The sequence below is a fragment of the Pan paniscus genome, chromosome 9 (assembly GCF_029289425.2).
Source record: "Pan paniscus chromosome 9, NHGRI_mPanPan1-v2.0_pri, whole genome shotgun sequence".
Taxonomy (NCBI): Eukaryota; Metazoa; Chordata; class Mammalia; order Primates; family Hominidae; genus Pan; species Pan paniscus.
The window spans coordinates 15,872,507-15,891,672 of record NC_073258.2 but is presented as its reverse complement, the minus strand read 5'-3'; the positions used below and the strand labels follow the sequence as shown (position 1 = coordinate 15,891,672).

Here is a 19,166-nt window from a genome sequence, read left to right as displayed (position 1 = left end):
ACTATCACCTCCAAACACTTTTTAATAAACCTTCCTCAATATTATCATTTTGAAAATAATATGTAGAAAATTCAAGTAGTATGAAGGGATACAACAAAAAGTAAGTCTCCTTATTCCAGCATTTTCTCAGAGGCAACTAGTTTTAATTTTATGTGATATTTCTAGACATTTTATCTTAACATATACAAGCATGGATGAGTGTGTGTGTGTGTGTGTGTATTTAATTTTTAAATTTTCTTTTTTCTGTTTTTTTGTTTTTGTTTTTCTTGTGTGTAAATATGGGATTACATAATGCATATCTGTATCTTGCTTTTTAGCTTAACAATATATTTTGAAATATTTTCTGTATCTGTATCTGTATCTGTATATCTTATTTTTACTGGTTGCATGATATATTGTGCAGAGTTTTAACCGATAAACTAGATGAACATTTAGATTGGTTCTAGATTTTTTCTAGGACAAATAGTACTGTGTATCATGTCAGGGAGAGAAAGGAGATGTATTCATTATGTATATATGTGTGTATTAGTGTAGTTATACCATGTGTAATTATACCATGTATAATTAAACAAGGGCTGAGCAAAATCTTAAAACTTTTAGTCATGAATGAACTAATAAAATATACACAAAATTTATATTAGGTTGCCTACTAAAGACAGTAAGCATTGTGCCTAGCACTGTGTTATATAAGGTATCCTGTCTAACAGTTTGATGGTTAAAATAATAATAGATTAAATAATGAGAATTGTGTTATTTTCTTCATTTCACATTTAAGGAAATTGCGGTCTTGAATGTTAAGAAACTTTTACACAGTTATACAGGTTTTTTTCTGATTCTAAAACGTCTTCATTACTCACTGTTGTGGCAGAAGTAGAAATGAAAACTCACCAGTTTTCCTTATCAAAAGTTTATGTATGTCGTTTGTGGCAGTGGAAGGATGGCTATTAAGTATGCTTGCTATGGTAATGAGACAGTGTGATTGGGGTTTTTGATCAAAAAGTGGTTTCATTATGCCTTGCTGATATATTTGATGCTGCTTTTATGTATTAATTAAAATCATTGCTGATTTTTTCTTTTAAAATTTAAGTGCAATAAAATTATTTCTTTCTGATACACAGTTCTGTCAGTTTTGATAAAAGCATACAGGTGTTTACCACTACCACAATTAAGGTACAGAATAGTTCATCACTCACCAAAATTACTTTGTGCTGTCCCTGTGTAATCACTTCAGCCTTAACTCCTGGCTGATCTGTTCTCTGTCTTTATAGTTTTGTCTTTATAGTTTTGTCTTTCATACATATGAAATCATATGGTATGTAACCTTTGAGTCTGGCTTCTTTCACTTATCTAATGCTTTTAAGATTCATTCATATTTTGTGTGTATTCAATAACTTACCTACCTTTATTATTAGATACTGTCCCTCCTGTCTCTGAATCTCTTTTCAATTTTCTTCAATCTTTCTTGCTCTTTATTCTATGGATTGGGTAGTTTCTATTGATCTGTTTTCCAAGTTCCCTGATGGTTTTTTTTGTTATCTCCATATGCCATTGTACCCATCTAATTTTTCATTCTAGTTATTGTTCTTTTCAGCTAGAGCTGAATTTCCATTTCTTTTGACAGTTGGCACCTCTCTACTGAGATGCCCTTTGTGTCAGTCGTCAAGACAGTGCTCTTCTTTTAGTTCTTTGTATAGGCTTTTTCTTTAATTGTTTGAATATATTTATAATAGGTGCTTTGAAGTCTTGTTTGCTAAATCTAACATCTGGGCCAACTTGGAGTCAGTTTCTGTTTTCTGCCTTTTACTGTTTTAATTTTTTGCATGTCTTATAATTTTTGGTTGAAACCTGGGCATTGTAATATTTTTATGAGGATTTGTTGTTGTTGTTGTTTTGTTATTGTTTTAGAGAATGTTAACTTGCTTGGATTCAAACTGCAAACTTGTTTCCCCTGAAGTGTATAGCAGCTGCCATCTGTGCTTATTTCTTACTTCTTCCAACTACTTACTTTTTTAGCTTGTTTTCCTGGGGGTCAGGGCAAAGGGAAGGCTTTTCTGCACCTGTAATTTGGTGGTCAGCCAAGAATTTGGGCAGAGATTGTACTCACATTTTGGAATTCACCCTGTCTGTGGGTTCTTTACTTCTGGGAATTCCCTCTTAATCTTTACCTGCTAGTGGTGGTCTTTGTCCTCTGATACCCTAACCAGTAAGGGATTCAGCTTTCTGCTGCTGGAGGTGTATACAGTTGGGGAATACATTCAGCTTAGAAAGCATCAAAATCATGTCTCATGCCATGCAGCTTTCAAGGGCAGAGTTCTCTATGGTCTCTGCCTGCTTTTTCTGCCAGGCTACCTGATGTCCCTCCCCTACCTCCTGTACATGTGTATTTTAGCTATCAGCCAGGGATTTGAGCAGAGTTTATGCTCAGATTTTGGGCCTGCACTTTTCTTTGTTTCTTTCACTTCCACTACATCTACCTGAAATTTCAGCTCTGAGGTTTTCTCTGCCACTTTGAGTTGTGTGGCTGCCTGGTTTCCTTCACCATATTTGTGAGGGATGGGGAGGCCACTCAGCAAAAAAACTTCAAACTGAACTCGTGATTCTGTTGCTTCTAGTTGTAGTTTTTCAAGAGTAAGCTCTTCTTTCACTACTGTCTGCTTTTGGACACTTTCCAGTGCTTTTAAATAGTTGTTTTTTATAGTATACCTAGATTTAAATAATTGCTTTCTGTTGGAGGTGTGCATGATCACTTCACCTGGCTGTGTTTGCGAGAAGTTTCTTTCCATCTGTCTGATCTCCTTTTCTTTTAAAAGTTGCTTCCACCTGTTCTTTGTCCTACATTATTATCTGTGATAGTTTGCAATCCCTCAAGCTCTTTCAGTTCTTGATGTTGCTAAAAATGACTGTTCAGTTCTCTGTCAATTAATTTTTGGATTTATGTTACACTCCATGGGAGAATTTAGAGTAGATTAGCAATCAAGAGGAAATTATAAACATTTTCATGGTGGTTATATCCATATCATACATTTTCTGTGTTTTTAGTGATACAGTCTCTCTTTTATTCCTAAGGATAGAAGCTCATCAAGTGATCTTTCAGTTTCTGGCCCTTAGAATTCTTCCTCCATGTAGGCCCCTCTGAAGGCCTTCTTTGTCGTTAGTACAAAATTAACTTTGTGAACATTCAGGTATTTGCTCTTTTGTCTGCCAATATCAAGTGATTAATTTGCTCTTTGGGGCTATCTCTCCTCCTTTTGGTCCTTTCCACATAGAGAATGTCATCTTAGGACATTTAACTGACTCAGGTGTTGTCTTGGCTTCCTCCTGGTCAGTCTTTACCATCCATATATTTGGATATTTGGACCTCTGTAGCTGAAGGCAACCCTTGTCGTCTGATTCTGGGATCACTATGTAATTCTATCCTCTTCACTATTCCCCCTCTCTTATCTATCAGGTCTTTCTAGTAATGGCTACACTTGAAATATTTTGTCTACAAAGTTTGAGAGATAAAAATAATTTTACATTAATAGAAAAGCTGTTGTGTAATGACACTATTTAGAGTGTGCTATGGTTTGACTGTGTCCCCAAAAATCCATGTGTTGGAAACTTCATCCCCATTGTAAAAGTGCTGGGAAGGGCCTAATAAATGCTGATTGAGTCATGAGGATGGAGCCCTAATAAATGGATTAATGTAGTTAATTTCAGGAGTTGGTCAGTTATCAAGAGAGCTGGTTATTATAAAAGTGAGCCCAGCCCTTAGTGTTTTCTCTCACCCAAGTTCTCTTGCCTTTCTACCTTCTGTCATAGATGACACAGCATGAAGGCCCTTGCCTCATGCTACTGACATGCTTTTGGACTTTCCAGCCTCCAGAACCATGAGCTAAATAAATTCCTGTTCATTATAAACTACCTAGTGTCAGATATTCTGTTACAGCAACAGAAAATGGACTAAGAGTAAGATTTTAATAGGATGGATGAAGCCACAAGATAGCTGAGGTTTAAAAGGCACATTGTTGGTAATAAGCAAAAATATCAATTCTTTTTTTTTTTCCGTTTAAACTCTTTTGGACTTGAAAAAAGTACCAATTTTTATATACCTTGCTTGGTGCATTGGAAATAACATGGGCTTTTTGTTAGACTGGGGTTTTAATCTTATCTCTTAAGATTTCCTCATATATGAAACAGGATAATAATATAGAGTTGTTTTAAGGTTTAAGTAGGAGAAAATATATAAACTTCCTAGAACTTCGATAGTGAAAATAGAATAAGTGGTCTCCATACACTGTGCATTGTCTTTGTTTTGTTTTGTTTTGTTCTTCCATTTATCATTACCATTAATTGATACTACCTGGAAATAGTGTCCCAAGGAGCAATTATTTATTTTGTTACTATAGTCTTGAAGATTCTGCCTATCCCCCAACCCCCACCTCCTGTTTAGACAGAATGTCCAAGAGAAGGGGAAGTAATTGCATCATCTTTTTCTCAGTTAACTTTTGGCAGTCTCCTGAATGCCTGCCCCTAGCCAACAGGCCCAGTGGTTCCAGCCTCTGTACAGATGATTTCTAGATTATTTTGAATTTAAATTTATTTCTATCATGCCTAAACGTAGTAATGAATAGTGACATATTTTCCAGGAATTTTATTTTCGGTTGTCTGGTAATTATTTTTTGATGATTACAAGATCCAAACAACAATAAACTTTAGTTTTTCTGGACATTGGGGATTCAAGTGCCAGATTCTGAAGGACCTTTTTATAGTAAGGAGTTTAGATATAGGAAACGAGGAGCCATTCAGTTTTTAGGAAGGCCGTTCTGATTACAGCAAAGCCAGTAAGGAATTGAATGGTGGTAAGGAGGTCAGCCAACATTTTTACTGATAGATGATAAGGGCTTAAATAAAGGCAGCACTCGTATGAATGAAAGGGAGAGAAGGAGTCAAAAGAAGATTCTAAAGTAGACTTGGTGTGGGGAAATGAAAAAGAAGTCAAGGATGACTTCAAAGTTTTTAGCTTGATGAATAGAAATGACATTAATTGATGTGAGAGGCCAAGATGATGAGACTGACTATTGAAGTTGGGGTGCCTGTTAAATAATTCAGATAGTGATAATGCAAACATAGATTCTATGTAGTATATAAATCCTGATGTTTGCAAGGGTTTGGTCCTCATTTCTATTTTGTTTGCTGTCTCTCTCAAACCAGCAAGTAGAGAAGAGAGGAAGATGGAATCCTAATAAACACCAAGATTTAATGAGGGTGAAGGATGAGGCAACAGTAGAACTTGAATAGAAGTGCTCCAGGTGGGAGAGAGATACAGGATATGGAATCATGAGAGGTGTCTTTTTTCCCCTTTCTAAGATGAGTTTTTTGAGTACAGGAATAATGTCTAACTTACTTCAGCACCTTGCATATTGGCATATTGTAGTAAATGCTTATAAGTGCTTGAATGAATGAATGAATGAATGAATGAAATCCGACAAATATACTGTCACTGAGAATGGCACAGAGGATGGTTAAAACTGAAGAGATTATCAGATATTACAAAATAGTATATAATATGTGCCAGTGGCCTTTCAACCATTTACAGTTATAACTTAGCTTATTGATAAAATTTAAAAACACTAGCATTTTTGTGTATTTTACACAAACATAAAACACGTTATGTTTGTGTAGGCAAACATAGGCATAGTTTTTCCAAACATCTCAATTTGAATTCCGCTTATTTTTTAGTGTGCTTGTAACCCTATGACTACTGGATGTGAGGGCTGGGGAAAAATCTTTCATGTGGTAATACCTAAGTTTTATTGAGAAATGAAATGTGAATATGATTTTTCAGCTGATTTTTGAGCACCTTTATCTGAACATTCATTACTTTCTTATGGCTTGCTGTGAAATACATGCTGATTAAATAGGATTGATTAGGAAAACATATGGGAATTTCACTCCTGCCACCTGTTTACCATCCAGTGTAATAGTGGTAGAAAATCTGAATCTGAATTTGCCTTGCTTATCTATTCCTTGTAGTTAGCTTTTTGGTCACTGCCACCCATGGTTTAGGATCATTCTTCCCTCAGTGGACATCTGTGGCTATCCTATTCAGAAGAGCATCTGATAGTTAAGGAAAAGGAAGAGATAAAATGCTCTTCAAAGATATGTTAGTCTGTATTCCCAGATATTCTGGAGGCTGAAGTGGGAGGATCATTTGAGCCCAGGAGTTGGAGACTGCAGTGAGTTATGATTGCACCATTGTACTCCACTCTGGGTGACAGATTGAGACCCTGTCTCGAAAGAAACGGCTGGGTGCCATGGCTCATGCCTGTAATCCTACCACTTTGGGAGGCTGAGGTGGGAGGATCACTTGAGGCCTAGAGTTCAAAGAAAGAGAGAAGGAAAAAGAAAAAGAAGAGGAGAGAGAAAGAGAAAGAAGAAAGAAAAGAAGAGAAAGAAAGGTTAATCCCTGAAATAGTTTATACTTGAGGATATGTAGAGTAAGGAAAAATTGTTCTAAATCTCGTTCTACAGAATCTGCCAAATCTCTACATCTTTATTTTCTCACATTGTTTCTTTCTACTATCTTTATACCTTTTGCATCTCTTTTGGTGACTACTTTTTTTCTGACTTTCTCCTTTGCTTCTCCGATTTGTTCATTCTCCCCATTTTCTTCTCTTTGGCTTCATCTCTTCGGTACAGATAACTAGTCATAAAGTAAAATAGAGGTTTTTAAAAGTTTTTTTGTAATGAATACATTTTTATTTTTATAATCTAAAATTCAGATGACATTGACATATTTTTATGTTCAAAATAATTCATGGTTTTTATAGTCATCTAATACCTGATTGATTTATGATACAGTCGTTCTTAAGGAAATAACAAATAGGAAATAGGCTTCCTTTTCCAGGAGCATTCAGCAAATAAACTATGTGGCATTTGCTCAGGAATTTGCATCAGTCATAGATTCAAAGGAAGAATTTGAATCAGCAGTTCTTCCTTTCCCCCACTTTTATTTTTATTTCACTCATGGATCTACCTACTTATTTATGTATTTATTATATTAAATGCTCATTTATTATAAAATTTTCAGCTGTTTTTAGAAAGAAGGTACTATGAGAAAAAAATTATAGTAAAATGGTTTCTCTAAAATGAAAATGTATTTTCTACTGATTTTTGATATGAACACAATTTTAATGAGTTTATCTTTGGCATTCTTTGTGAACTTGTACTGCAATACTGTGTAAAACTCAGGAAAGTATAGTATTTTCCTAGTTTTGGAATTTCCCTTTGACTTTTATGTACAACTCTACCTCACCTCCCACCATCAAATCCAGCTTGGAAAAGTATATAGAAGGTATACAGGAGTGGGTGTCAGGAAACCTGAGTTCCAGTCCAAATTGTATAGCTTTGTTTAAATTGTTTAACTTCATTTGGTTTCTCTTTTGGTGTCTGCAATTTCTGAAAGTCAAATCATCTATTTCCAAACAAATACTTTAGTCTCAGCATTTTTCGAGATCAAGATTTTATTCTGTATAGTGAATTATCCTTGTTCTTTATAATACCATTTAGCAGCATTGTGATCTTTGGCAAAGTTACTAAAATTCTGAGGCTTTCTATTCTGTATATGGGGATCATAATGCCTACCTTGCAAGGTGATTGTGAACATTAAATTGGATAGTGAATGTGGTTTAAAAGTGTTTAGCTCAGATATTCTGTAAAGCTGTTGTTAAGTGAGTTTCCTTATCATTTCATTTGACTATAGTAGAAATAGCAGTTACAAGCCTCACATGTGAAAAGGCATAAAGTATATGAATTGTATTGATAAAACATTTTTATGGTTATTGCACTATAAGGAAACATCAGAATGCTTACGTACATTTATTTTTGAGTAAAAATTAAATTTCTATTCAGAGTTTTTAACTTCGTTAAAGGAATAATCATTAAAGAAATAATAACATTGGTTATTTGGTTTTACCACATGCTTTCCTAAGCATCTTAAACTTTTAGTAATTAGGAAATACGTTCCAAGTGAAATTGTGTCTAAAAGAATCATTCTGTGGAATTGTTTTTGCCTTTTTGGTACCATAATGATATTTGGATACATGAGGTACCTATACAGTAGTTGTTTAAGTATATTTACTAAATATAAAGAGCGCATTATTAAACTGTTACATAGTGGTAGCAGATTTAATAGACAAATCAAATGAAAAGTACCTAAGAAGACCTCTGGTGTTTATTTTAATTTGATTTGTGGCATTTGTATGGTTAGTATTTTATAATCTATTCATCACTTTAAAAATATGTCACAATAATATCAAGTCTGTACAATTCTATGACTATTTTATTCTGCGTGGAATAGATTTAAAGGTCAACACTGCTCTTTTATGTAGGTTATGGGTGCTACATGTGTGCTTTCAGAGCAGTAGTGTGAGGAAGCTTGGAGTGGGATGGCAGGACGGCCTCATCCCTATGATGGTAACTCCAGTGATCCAGAGAATTGGGATCGGAAATTGCATAGTAGACCTCGTAAACTTTATAAACATTCAAGGTAGGTAGAAAATATGTATTTCGCATATGAAAGCTCTGCTAAAAACTGATTGTAAAGAATACTACTGCATTTGGTTGTGGCAATTCCTGTCAGAGAATGGGGGCTGTTTTACAAAACGTTGTGAATGTTTATCTGTCTCCATAGATAACTTTTGGAGAAACATTTCTTTTTAATTTTTTAATATTTGTATTTGAATATTTATTTCTGTCTCTAAAGATGGTGAAAATCTCCCTAGTTGACCCCATGAATAAATGCTATAATTTACTTAATTGGGGACTCTCACATGACAGGTTAGTTCTTTGTGTTTAAAACTCTCTAATAGGAATTTATTTTGTGCTCTAAATACATTGTATACCTTACACAGGATAATATATAGATTTATGTCAGTGTTTGCTTCATACGTTTTTAACTATCTGAGTTTATATTGTGTTGTCATCCTTCTCATTAATGAGAAAAATTAATCTTTCTGGAATGACTCTACTGGTTTATTTAAAGTTTGCTGCGTGAAATAAAATTCATTTCAAGTTTCAGCCCTTCTATCTATTATTTTTAAAACTTTCATTTTCTGCTGTGTAACTTAATGAGGAATGCCTCATTTTGTACACTTTGATCTGAAATTTTAAGATGTTGACAACTCAGAAACCTCACATATTACAGGTATGTAAGCATGTTTTCATAAAGCAATATCTTCTATGAATATTACTTAGGGGATATTATTGAGCATTTAACTTACTTGAATATAAATTTCTCCTTACCACTGATAACAAATACCAGCTTTCTTGAAAAAAAAAAAGCCATAATATTGTGATAATGAAATCGTTTTTGTGATTTTAAAGAAATAGTTCAGGTACTTTATATACTATAGCTAGAAAATTTGAGTGATTGGTACTTTTTAAGTCTCCTGATAATATGTTCACTTTTATTGTGGACTTTTAATGTTATGAGGTCTAAAATGTTAATATTAAGTTGACTTTTTAATAATTTATAAGTCCATGCCAAATTGTATGAGTGTTTTTTTGGTTTTTTATGTTTGTTCATTCTGTGTGTGTGTGTGTCAGCATCCAAACTGGGGCTTTTGTTCTTTTTCTCTATTTCATGGATATTATTTTGTCATTTAGATTAAAGATATGTTGGTTTTGCCAGGTGTGGTGGTTCATGTCTGTATTCCCAACACTTTGGGAGGCCGAGGCAGGCAGATCACTTGAGGTCAGGAGTTTGAGACCAGCCTGGCCAACGTGACAAAACCCTGTCTGTACTAAAAATACAAAAATTAGCTGGGAATGGTGGCATGCACCTGTAATTCCAGCTGCTTGGGATGCTGAGGCACGAGAATTCCTTGAACCTGGTAGGTGGAGGTTACAGTAGGCCACTGCATTCCAGCCTGGGTGACAGAGTGAGATGCTGTCTCAAAAAAAAAAAAAGTATTGGTTTTATCACATTAAATGTGGGCCTGTATTTATATCTACTACGTTATATATATGTGTATTTTTTTCAAGTGAATTATGTAGTATTCATCCTAGTTCTTGCTGTTTTTCTGCTGAAAAACAGATTGCTGAGGTATAATACTGCATTATATAATGAAGAGGTGACAAGGGAGAAAATAAGCCATTATTTTATAAAAGCTACATACATACAGTGGGAAAAATTGATAAAAATGAACAGTGCATTTTTCATTATTGTTGTTTCATTGTCAGTAACAAATACTCAAAGCTCTTCTTGATAGCTGTAACATCAGTAACTTTTTAGTGCTGTTTTTATTCTTTTTTTTTTTTTGAAATGGGTTCTCACTCTGTCAGGCTGGAGCGCAGTGGCACCATCTCAACTTACTGCAACCTCTGCTTCCTAGGCTTAAGCAATCCTCCCTCCTCAGCCTCTGGAGTACCTAGGACTACAGGCATGCACCGCTACCACCACACTCAGCTAATTGGAGCTCTTTTTAGGTAGACTGCAGCAGTATTTAGGGTTATTTGGGTGAAAAACATTAAAGTAAAATAGAAAATAAATACCAGTGAATTGATTTTTTTTTAATGCAAAGACTATGAAGTCTGTTAAATGAGTTTATTTTAGCCTCATTCATGGAAAATCTGCCCAAGGAAGAACTTTTAGAGACCTCCTGTCCCATATGCTTAGGAACATAACTTAGGACACTTAAAAAGTATGATTTGACTTTTTAAAAGTGTTACTTTTTGAATTGATAGTAAATTAATTGGCTGAGAGGTTTTAAAAAGTAATAGCAAGTATTAATGAGAACTTGCCTTCAGTTCAGGAGAGATTCAAAAGTGCACTGTTATGGAATAGTTTAGTATCCACGCATGGAACTATTAGAGGACAATAAGGCACTTAAACTATGATAATGAGTTATAAAATAAGAGTTCAGAGAAAGAATAATTATCAGCTTGAGTAGGTGAAAATGAGACTTGAGGTAATCCTGGATGATTAGAGTATTAGGTAGATGGAGGACATTTCTGGCATGGATCTTCAGATTACCTTGACTGGATCTGAAGTTGGAGCTCTGTGGATAGTATTATTGTTCCCATGTGGCAAATGAAAAAAAACGAAATGAGTAAACTTGCCCAGGACCATACAACTTGTAAATAGCAGAGCTGGGATTTATAAACAAGTTTCTCATTGTTTTCTTTTTCAAATTTTACATAATTTATTATGGTATATTTTAAATACATGCAAAATAGAACAGATGTAATGAACCCCTGGTATTCATCACCCAGCTTGAAGTTACCAACTCATGGCTGATTTTGTTTCATCGTGCCTCTCCTACTCTCATTCCTTTTTTGAATATTGTGTATTTTATTTAGGTATGTTTGAGTAAAAGAAAACAAGACTAAACACTGGCTGACGTTAGGGGTTTATTATTCTTTTAAATAAGAAATCCAGAGATAGGCAATGGCGGGTGCATGTTTAGTGGCTTAAGGATGTTAGGGTCAGAAATCTCTTATTTTCTTGGCTTTCCTCTCATTATCACAAGGTGGATATTGTAGTTCCAGATATCATTTTCACTTTCTAGACAAGAAGGAAAAAATGGAAAAGGGCTTCATTTATATCAGGAAATTAAATTTCTCAGAAATTTCCAGCAGATATCTGCTTATAAACCAGTCATTGGCTAGAATCATGTCATATGGCCATCTCTGGATCAGGGAGACTGAGAAATATGGTTTTTAAATTGGGCACATTGTCACCTTGAACAGTTGGGGATTTAAATCTATAAACGTAAGGAAATAAGCATACTTTATTGTTTAGTTTTTATAGCTAATCTAAATTTTGTCTTGTTGAAATTTTGTGTTTTGTTTTGTTCTATTTATGTTTTGGAATAGCCTGACTTTTTCTTGTCTTGTACTTTTGATTTTTTTCCCCACTTTTCCTTGCTGGCTAGGATAAAAATAAATTATTTGATTTATAAAAGTAACAGCAACAGTTACTATCTAATGTGTATTTACCATTAAGGTTTGAGAGTTTGAGAGCATTGCCTTATGGTTTCTGTTCTATCTAAACAACTTTAGGTACTTTAAAAAATCATTTAATTATTATATTTTATTTCTGATCATTTTCCTTCTTTTTTCAAAAGATTAAAAAATTTTAAAAATTGGCACATAATTGTGTATATTTATGGGGTACCTAGTGATACATGTATCATATAGTGATTGTATCAGAGTAAGTAGCATGTCCATCATCTCAAATATTTATCTTTTTTTGTGTTGGGAATATTCAGTAAAAGATGCTTTCTTTTTTAAACTTTCTTTTGAATGTAGATATATATCTCTTTTAAAAATTTGTTTACAGTTAAAGAAACTAGTCTGAACATGGATGGACTTTTAGGGTGCCTATGATCTCTCAGCAGGTCTATATGATTGAATTTGTTTAAAATTTACTGAATTGGTTTAAAATTAGTTTAAAAATTACTGAATTTGTTTATAAGTTGCTCAACTTGTTTCTGGGTGAGTAGTTGTATAGTTATATATAGAGTTGCATAGTTATATACTTGTATGATATCCATATAGAACAGTTTGGTAGCCTGCTGAAGATGTTAAAGATCATTTCAGTTGAAATGTATTTGGCCTGAATTTGTGACAACTTCTTTTTAAATTATGAATTAGAGGAGCTTTTGCTATTTAAAAAAGAAAAAGAAAAGCACTTTTTCTATATAAGAAGGTTAAAATGTCTAGATAGATGATACACTAAAAGCTCTTAAATATTTGAATTGGGTGGAATATGACCATATAAAACTCAGGTCTGCAGTCCACTCAGGTTACTAAAGATAAATGCATCATACATTCAGTATAGACTATGCCGCAAGGTTTCATTCCCACATGGAAGTACGCATGCTCGTTTCTCCTGAGACTGCATAAAGTCTGAACATTCCAGTTTCCCTTTTAAGTCACTTCATAGCCCTAGCAGCAGTTTAGAAATGCAAAAGTTTGGTTGCTGTAAAGAATAGTTCTTGAGTGGATTCTTAATTAAGTACAATAATATTTTCTCTTTGATTTTAAAGAGCTTTACTGCCCAGAATGGATACACAATAAAATTTTGAAAGGAAAAAGAAAGTTAGCTGTATCCCAGTTTTCTAAACCCTGGCAAGCTGGCAGAGCTAGAATTAGCTTTACAGATGGCATTTGGCAACATATCTACATATCTCTAAGCCCTCAACTCCTGCGTTTTGTTATGCCTGTCTATCAATTACAATATCCAATCACTGCTCAGAGATGGAGAAATGGGACGATCACAGCTCACACGATGCTGTTTTGTTAGAAACGTCAGTGCTGCACAACCCACGGCTGAGTCAGTGTCTGTGAGAAAATAAACTGAATTAATATGTAGAGGGGGTTGTATCTCTGAATATTTAAAGCCTAAATATTGCAACAGCATTATTACACAGTAGAGGGAGGAAGCTAAAGGAAGTCTATGGACAGGTGAGGTAGGGGGAGACTGGGGAATTTTCTGATTGTTCAGAGGAATCTTGAAGATGATGGAAATATCAGATGTGCTAAAGTTTCCTAGTAATGCCCAAGGATGCTGACCTGGCTTTCAGTGCTTCATTGTTTGAAAGAGCAGAGTCCCTTTATACTCTGATTTCAAAATTTTTTTCTTGTTTTTGTGTGTCTACCTTGGCATATACTAAAGGAAGGTGTGTATTCATTTATTACATGATATCTCTGGGTTATAATTATTTACATATATGAATTTGAAAGAAAGATTGAGAGGGATATGTGTGACCTTTGTTTCATTATGATCATTTACATGACTAAAGATAAAGATCATATGTCTGATTTTCAGTTTAATGGCAAGTTACTTAAAATAAATGAAATATGTTTTTATTGTTTTCGTGGGTTTGATGCTTTGTGTTTTATTTCAAGTAACTTGAGAATGCATTGTGTTTGGTACTTTTTTTATGAATATCATTAAAAATTTATTTAAGGAGAGAGTAATTTTGAAATAATATTTTTGATTTATTTGAAAATAAAATTCAAGATAAATGAAATAATTGAAATTTTCTAAAGAAGGAATTGAATATATTTTTACATTTGAATGAACTAAGGATTAACTGAACCATTTATATATAGTACTTTACAGAACTGAATGTACTTAAATGATAAAGCTCTAATTGGTTAAAGTGACTTTCTTTCAAGTCAAAGAACCCAGAAACTGAATAGATGATCTAACTACTGCCACTGAGGTTTTGGATTAGTGAGTATTAATTTTCAACCAGACAAAATTTCTAAATAAGGATAATGGTTTTTCCTGTGAGATTTTAAATCTTAACAGGTGATATTGCTCACTTTATTAGGAAATTTTACAACAATTTAAAACATTTTGACTAATGCTTTTTTTCCTTCTCTCTTTATTACCCTTATCCTGCTGATCCTTAATTTTTTTGGACTTTTGGGATATACAGCATTTTACATTTACTTTGTTTTTAATGTATTTATATGATTTATAACATTCTTTCCTTGAAGTGTCAGGAAGTTCTTTTAATTTCCCCCATTTAATTTCTAAAAGTTTGAATGGTCATCTTATGGTTGTCATGACTTATTTATATAGTTCTGTTCGTGGTATCTTGTATTGACTTTTTTTGTGGTTTAGGGTCCAGAAATGTTTTTGTCAGCTTATTAAATAGAGTTATAAAAGCAGAATCTCAAGCTAGACCTTTTAATCTTATACTTTATAGGATACTTTCCCCTGGTTGTGCTGATTCTTTTAAGATAATAATGTCTGTCTTATTGTGAAAATGGTACATACTCATTAGGTAAATTTGGTAAGCCCAGAAAAACATATAGAAGAAAATGAAAATAAGTTTTTCTATTATAAAAAGAAAAATAAATATTTTGGCATATAACCTGTTTTTTCTGTGTATATATAAAAATCTAAAATAACACATATGCACTTAAAAAGGCATTACTGTAGTGCTGTTATGTAACCTACCCTTGAAAAAAAAGAAATTTAATTATGAACATCCTTTAGTCATGAAGTGATCTTCTATTGCATAATTTTAAAGGATTACATAGTGTTTTGTACATACATATTTTGTAATTTATTTCACCAATCCGCATTTTTCTGATAACTGATCAGAGAAAAGATCAGCATGATTTCACAGCATAAATATCTCCAAAAAGAAAGAATGTCTTAAGGAGTTAAGTAAAAATGTAATATTGATTATTTTTCTGACAGAGAAAGATCTTCAGTGTGATTACACAGTGAACCCTTTAAAGACATACACATTACTTTTAAAGCAAAGCAAATAGCTAAGATAACCATCATAAAGTATAAAAAATAAACAAAAAATCAGGAAAACTAGAGCTCAGATGAACTGAGACTTCAGAAAAATGTCAAGACCACCAAAAAACGTTTCTTATATTACATTTAATGTAAGAATAATAATCAAGGAAAGTATAATAATAATGCATGACAATGAGAGGGAAAAATCTAGCTCTTGAAGCTTCTTTGTCAAAGTGGAAGAGGAAACCACTACCACCTCTAACAGAAATAGAAATAAGACAAACATTGATAGGAAGGACATGAAGGCCAATATGAGTATAGAGGTAAAGAATGCATCTGATTAAATGAGTTGTCTTCTGGGCCATTTAAAACATCTTATAAAAGGAACTGCATGCAACACCTTAAAATTATTGTTATTATTTGTGATCTTTGAAGGTTTTCTGAGAATAAAAGAACTGCTAAAAGATGGGAGATTCTGGGCTTGATTTTGAAGGAGGTAGGAGATTTTGGAATTAAAAATGGAAAGGACTCATTTATGACTGACTTGAAGAAAAACAGTTTAAAAATGATTAGGGATAGGTTTGTTAAAATTAGATTGCCAGACCAACTTAGATTTTTCTCTGATGCAGTTAGTAGACTAGCAACGCTATAATATATTTGGACTTAAGCTTAGCTTTTGGTAAAGTCATTTTGATATCCTTGAGAGTAAAGTGGGGGAACAATAAGTTAGCTACCAGCTGATTGTGATAATTAATTTACACAATTCTGACTTTAAATGATCCCATCCAGAGATTCATTGATCTTGAAAGGTGCCTTTGTTCTTTGCTTTGGGTAATATACTAAATGATCCAAAATAATTTTTGAGGCTGAGTTGTTGTACTAAGTTTAGATGAACTTTTTGGGAGTATATATGTAAGGCCTAAAAAACACCAGGATACATTAAGGTAGCATCGCTCTACAGCATCACATATGAAAAAGACCTGAGGGTGGCTGTTGGCAGTAAACTAGATATAAGACAAAAGTATCATATGGCTTCCCATCTTCTTCCTCACCCCTCCCCTAAAAAATCCATTTCAATTAATGGAAGAGTAGAGTAACTGCTGAATACCAAAGTATTGTTATTTTTAGTTCTGTGAATATTCAAGAGGAAGGATGTGAAAAAGTTGGGTATGTTGCCAGTTTAAGGAACTAAGAATTTAAGAGAAATCTTGGGCTGGGCGTGATGTCTCACACCTGTAATCCCAGCACTTGGGGAAGCTGAGGCGTGCGGGTTGCTTGAGGCCAGGAGTTTGAGACCAGCCTGGACATCATGGTGAAACCCTGTCTCTACTAAAATTACAAAAATTAGCTGGGCGTGTTGGTGCACGCCTGTAATCCCAGCTTTGTTGAGAGGCCGAGGCACGAGAATTGCGTGAACCCAGGAGGCAGAGGTTGCAGTGAGCAGAGATCACGCCACTGCACTCCAGTCTGGATGACAGAGTGAGACTCTTTCTCAAAAAAAACAGAGAAATCTTGTGACAGCTCTGGTTGGATATTAAGGAATGTCATAATGAGAGCTATCTTCAGATATTTTAAGACTTTTCCTTTGAAAAGTAATTAGACATGGTTTGAGTCAGACTTGTTTGAAGTTAGGAGCATGAGCTCTGAAATTGAACCCCTTGGTTCAGACTCAGCACTTAATTAACTATATGATTTCAGGCACCTTGCTTAGCCGCTAAGTTTCCATTTTCTCAGCTGTAAAATTGGGGTGGTTTTGAGGATTAAGGTGCTCAGTATTGTTCTAAATGCCCAAGTGTTCGCATTGTTGTTGTTGTTATTTGGTCCCAGCAGGTAGAACTAAGGCAGTGGTTTTCAGCCCAGATGATTATGTCTTCTAGTGGGCATTGGCAATGTCTAGGGACATTTTGGTTGAGGAGCTGGAGGAAGTACTAGCATACTGGTGGATGGAGGCTAGGGATGCTGCTAAACATTCTACAATGCAAACAACAGCCTTTTTACAACAAAGAATTACCTGGCCCAAACCCTGAACTTGGGTTAGGTAAAAAGGTTTAAGCCTTAATGTGAAAGAAAAACAGCCTAAGAGTCAGAACTTTCCAAGGCTAGAATGAAACTTTTAAAAGAGAAAAGTTCCCCTTCCCTGTCATTAGCAGTAGGTCAGCCAATTCGAGGACACTTTGTAGATGAAGATTCAGGAATTAGATACATGTTTGGACTAGATTTTCTAAACAGTTTTTCCTAAACTTAGGTTCTGTGTTTCTGTGGATATTTCTTAGGATAGTTAGACATACTGAATTACAACAACATCAAAGGGCCTCTGATAGAAATCATTTTAGTCTTTAATTTCATCAGTCTAATTACAGTATAGATTTTTATTTTTGATATTTAGGATTGAATAAAAGGCATAGTGGGGAGAATTTAATAGAAAAAGGTTGTGTTTTCAAAGGTCATTTGGAAGGAGTGATTGTGGGATGGCTGTGATTTGTCTTTAGAAATCTGTTTTGTGGCCGGGCATGGTGGCTCACGCCTGTAATTCCAGCACTTTGGGAGGCCGAGGCAGGCAGATCACAAGGTCAGGAGTTCAAGATCAGCCTGGCCAACATGGTGAAACCCATCTCTACTAAAAATACAAAAAATTAGCCAGGTGTGGTGGCAGGCACCTGTAGTCCCAGCTACTTGGGAGTCTGAGGCAGGAGAATTGCCTGAACCTGGGAGGTGGAGGTTGCAGTGAGCCGAGAGTGCGCCACTGCACTCCAGCCTGGGGGACAGAGCGACTCTCTATCAAAATCTGTCTTGTGAAAGTAATTTATTAAAATATTCACAATCATTTGATAAATATTTTAAAAACTGAGTCTTGTATTTGTACTTCATATCTTTTATACTCCAAAAGTTTTAAAAAATTATATTTTTTAAAAGCATTGCTTGAAAAATATTGGTTGTGTATGCATTATAATATTATTCTCAATCATTAACAGTACCAAGAACAGTAACTGGCACAGTGTAGTTATTTAGTAAATATTTGTTGAATGAATGACTATTCAGTAGATACACAATAAACCTGTGCAACCATTAATTTAGCTTTGAACAATTTTTAATAGTGGCTAGCTATTTTTAAAAAATTTTTCATGCTAGGAAGTTGCTGAGAATACTAAGTATGTAGTGACTGCCAACTCCGAAATTTGTATTTCTAGCCTAGACTTTTCCCCTGAACTTTAGACTTATGTATCCATAAGTATACACAGACTTACATATACTCAGATGTGTAATAAGCATCTCACTTTTAACATGTCTAAGACATACCTACATTTCTAAACCTAGTCCTTTCACTCTCACTTGCATTCAGTAAATGGAACTTCCATTCTTCCAGTTGCTCAGGACAAAATCATGGAGTCATCCTTAACTCTTCTTTTTCTCTCACCTCCTACATTTCATCCATCAGTAAATTTCAGAGGCATATTCTTCAAAATATATAGTCTAGTCCACTCTACCACGTAACTCTGCCATAACACTGGTCCAAGTCACTTTCAGCTTTCGCCTGATTATTTACAGTAACCTCTGAAATGGTCTCCTGGTTTTACCTTTGTCTCCTTTCTCCCATTCTCCCATTGTTTGCTTTGCAGCTAGAGTGATCCTGTTAAAATGTAAATTACATCATTTAATTCACACTTCAGTGCTACCCGTTTCACTCAAACAAAAGCCAAAACCCTTTAAACATTCCTTCAATGCCTGTCATAATCTTGTTCTAGTCTTGCCTAACTAAGCTCTACCTTTTTAACATGGTTGTTCTTATTTTCTATGCTCCAGCAACCCTGGGCTTCTTGAATGTCTTGAAAAAGCCAAGGATAACTCTTACCACAGGGCCTTTGCATTTACTATTCCCTTCTATATTTCATAGTTCTATTTCTTACATTTT

At 34.3% G+C, this 19,166-nt stretch overlaps 1 protein-coding gene across 4 annotated transcripts in view; it reads left to right on the top strand.

The window, feature by feature from the left end:
- Positions 1 to 19,166, top strand: part of BTBD10 (BTB domain containing 10) — a 77,220-nt gene that overhangs the window by 11,770 nt on the left and 46,284 nt on the right. The window contains exon 2 of one of the 4 annotated variants that reach the window (XM_008971446.4): positions 8,373 to 8,530. The exons of 1 other annotated variant lie outside the window; for it this stretch is intronic. In XM_008971446.4, coding sequence (XP_008969694.1) covers positions 8,430 to 8,530 — 101 coding nt within the window. In that variant the 5' untranslated portion in view covers positions 8,373 to 8,429. Of the gene's footprint in view, positions 1 to 8,372; positions 8,531 to 13,295; positions 13,668 to 19,166 lie in introns of those variants that run through there. 2 more of the 4 variants (XM_003818182.6, XM_034932196.3) reach the window with 2 other exon arrangements.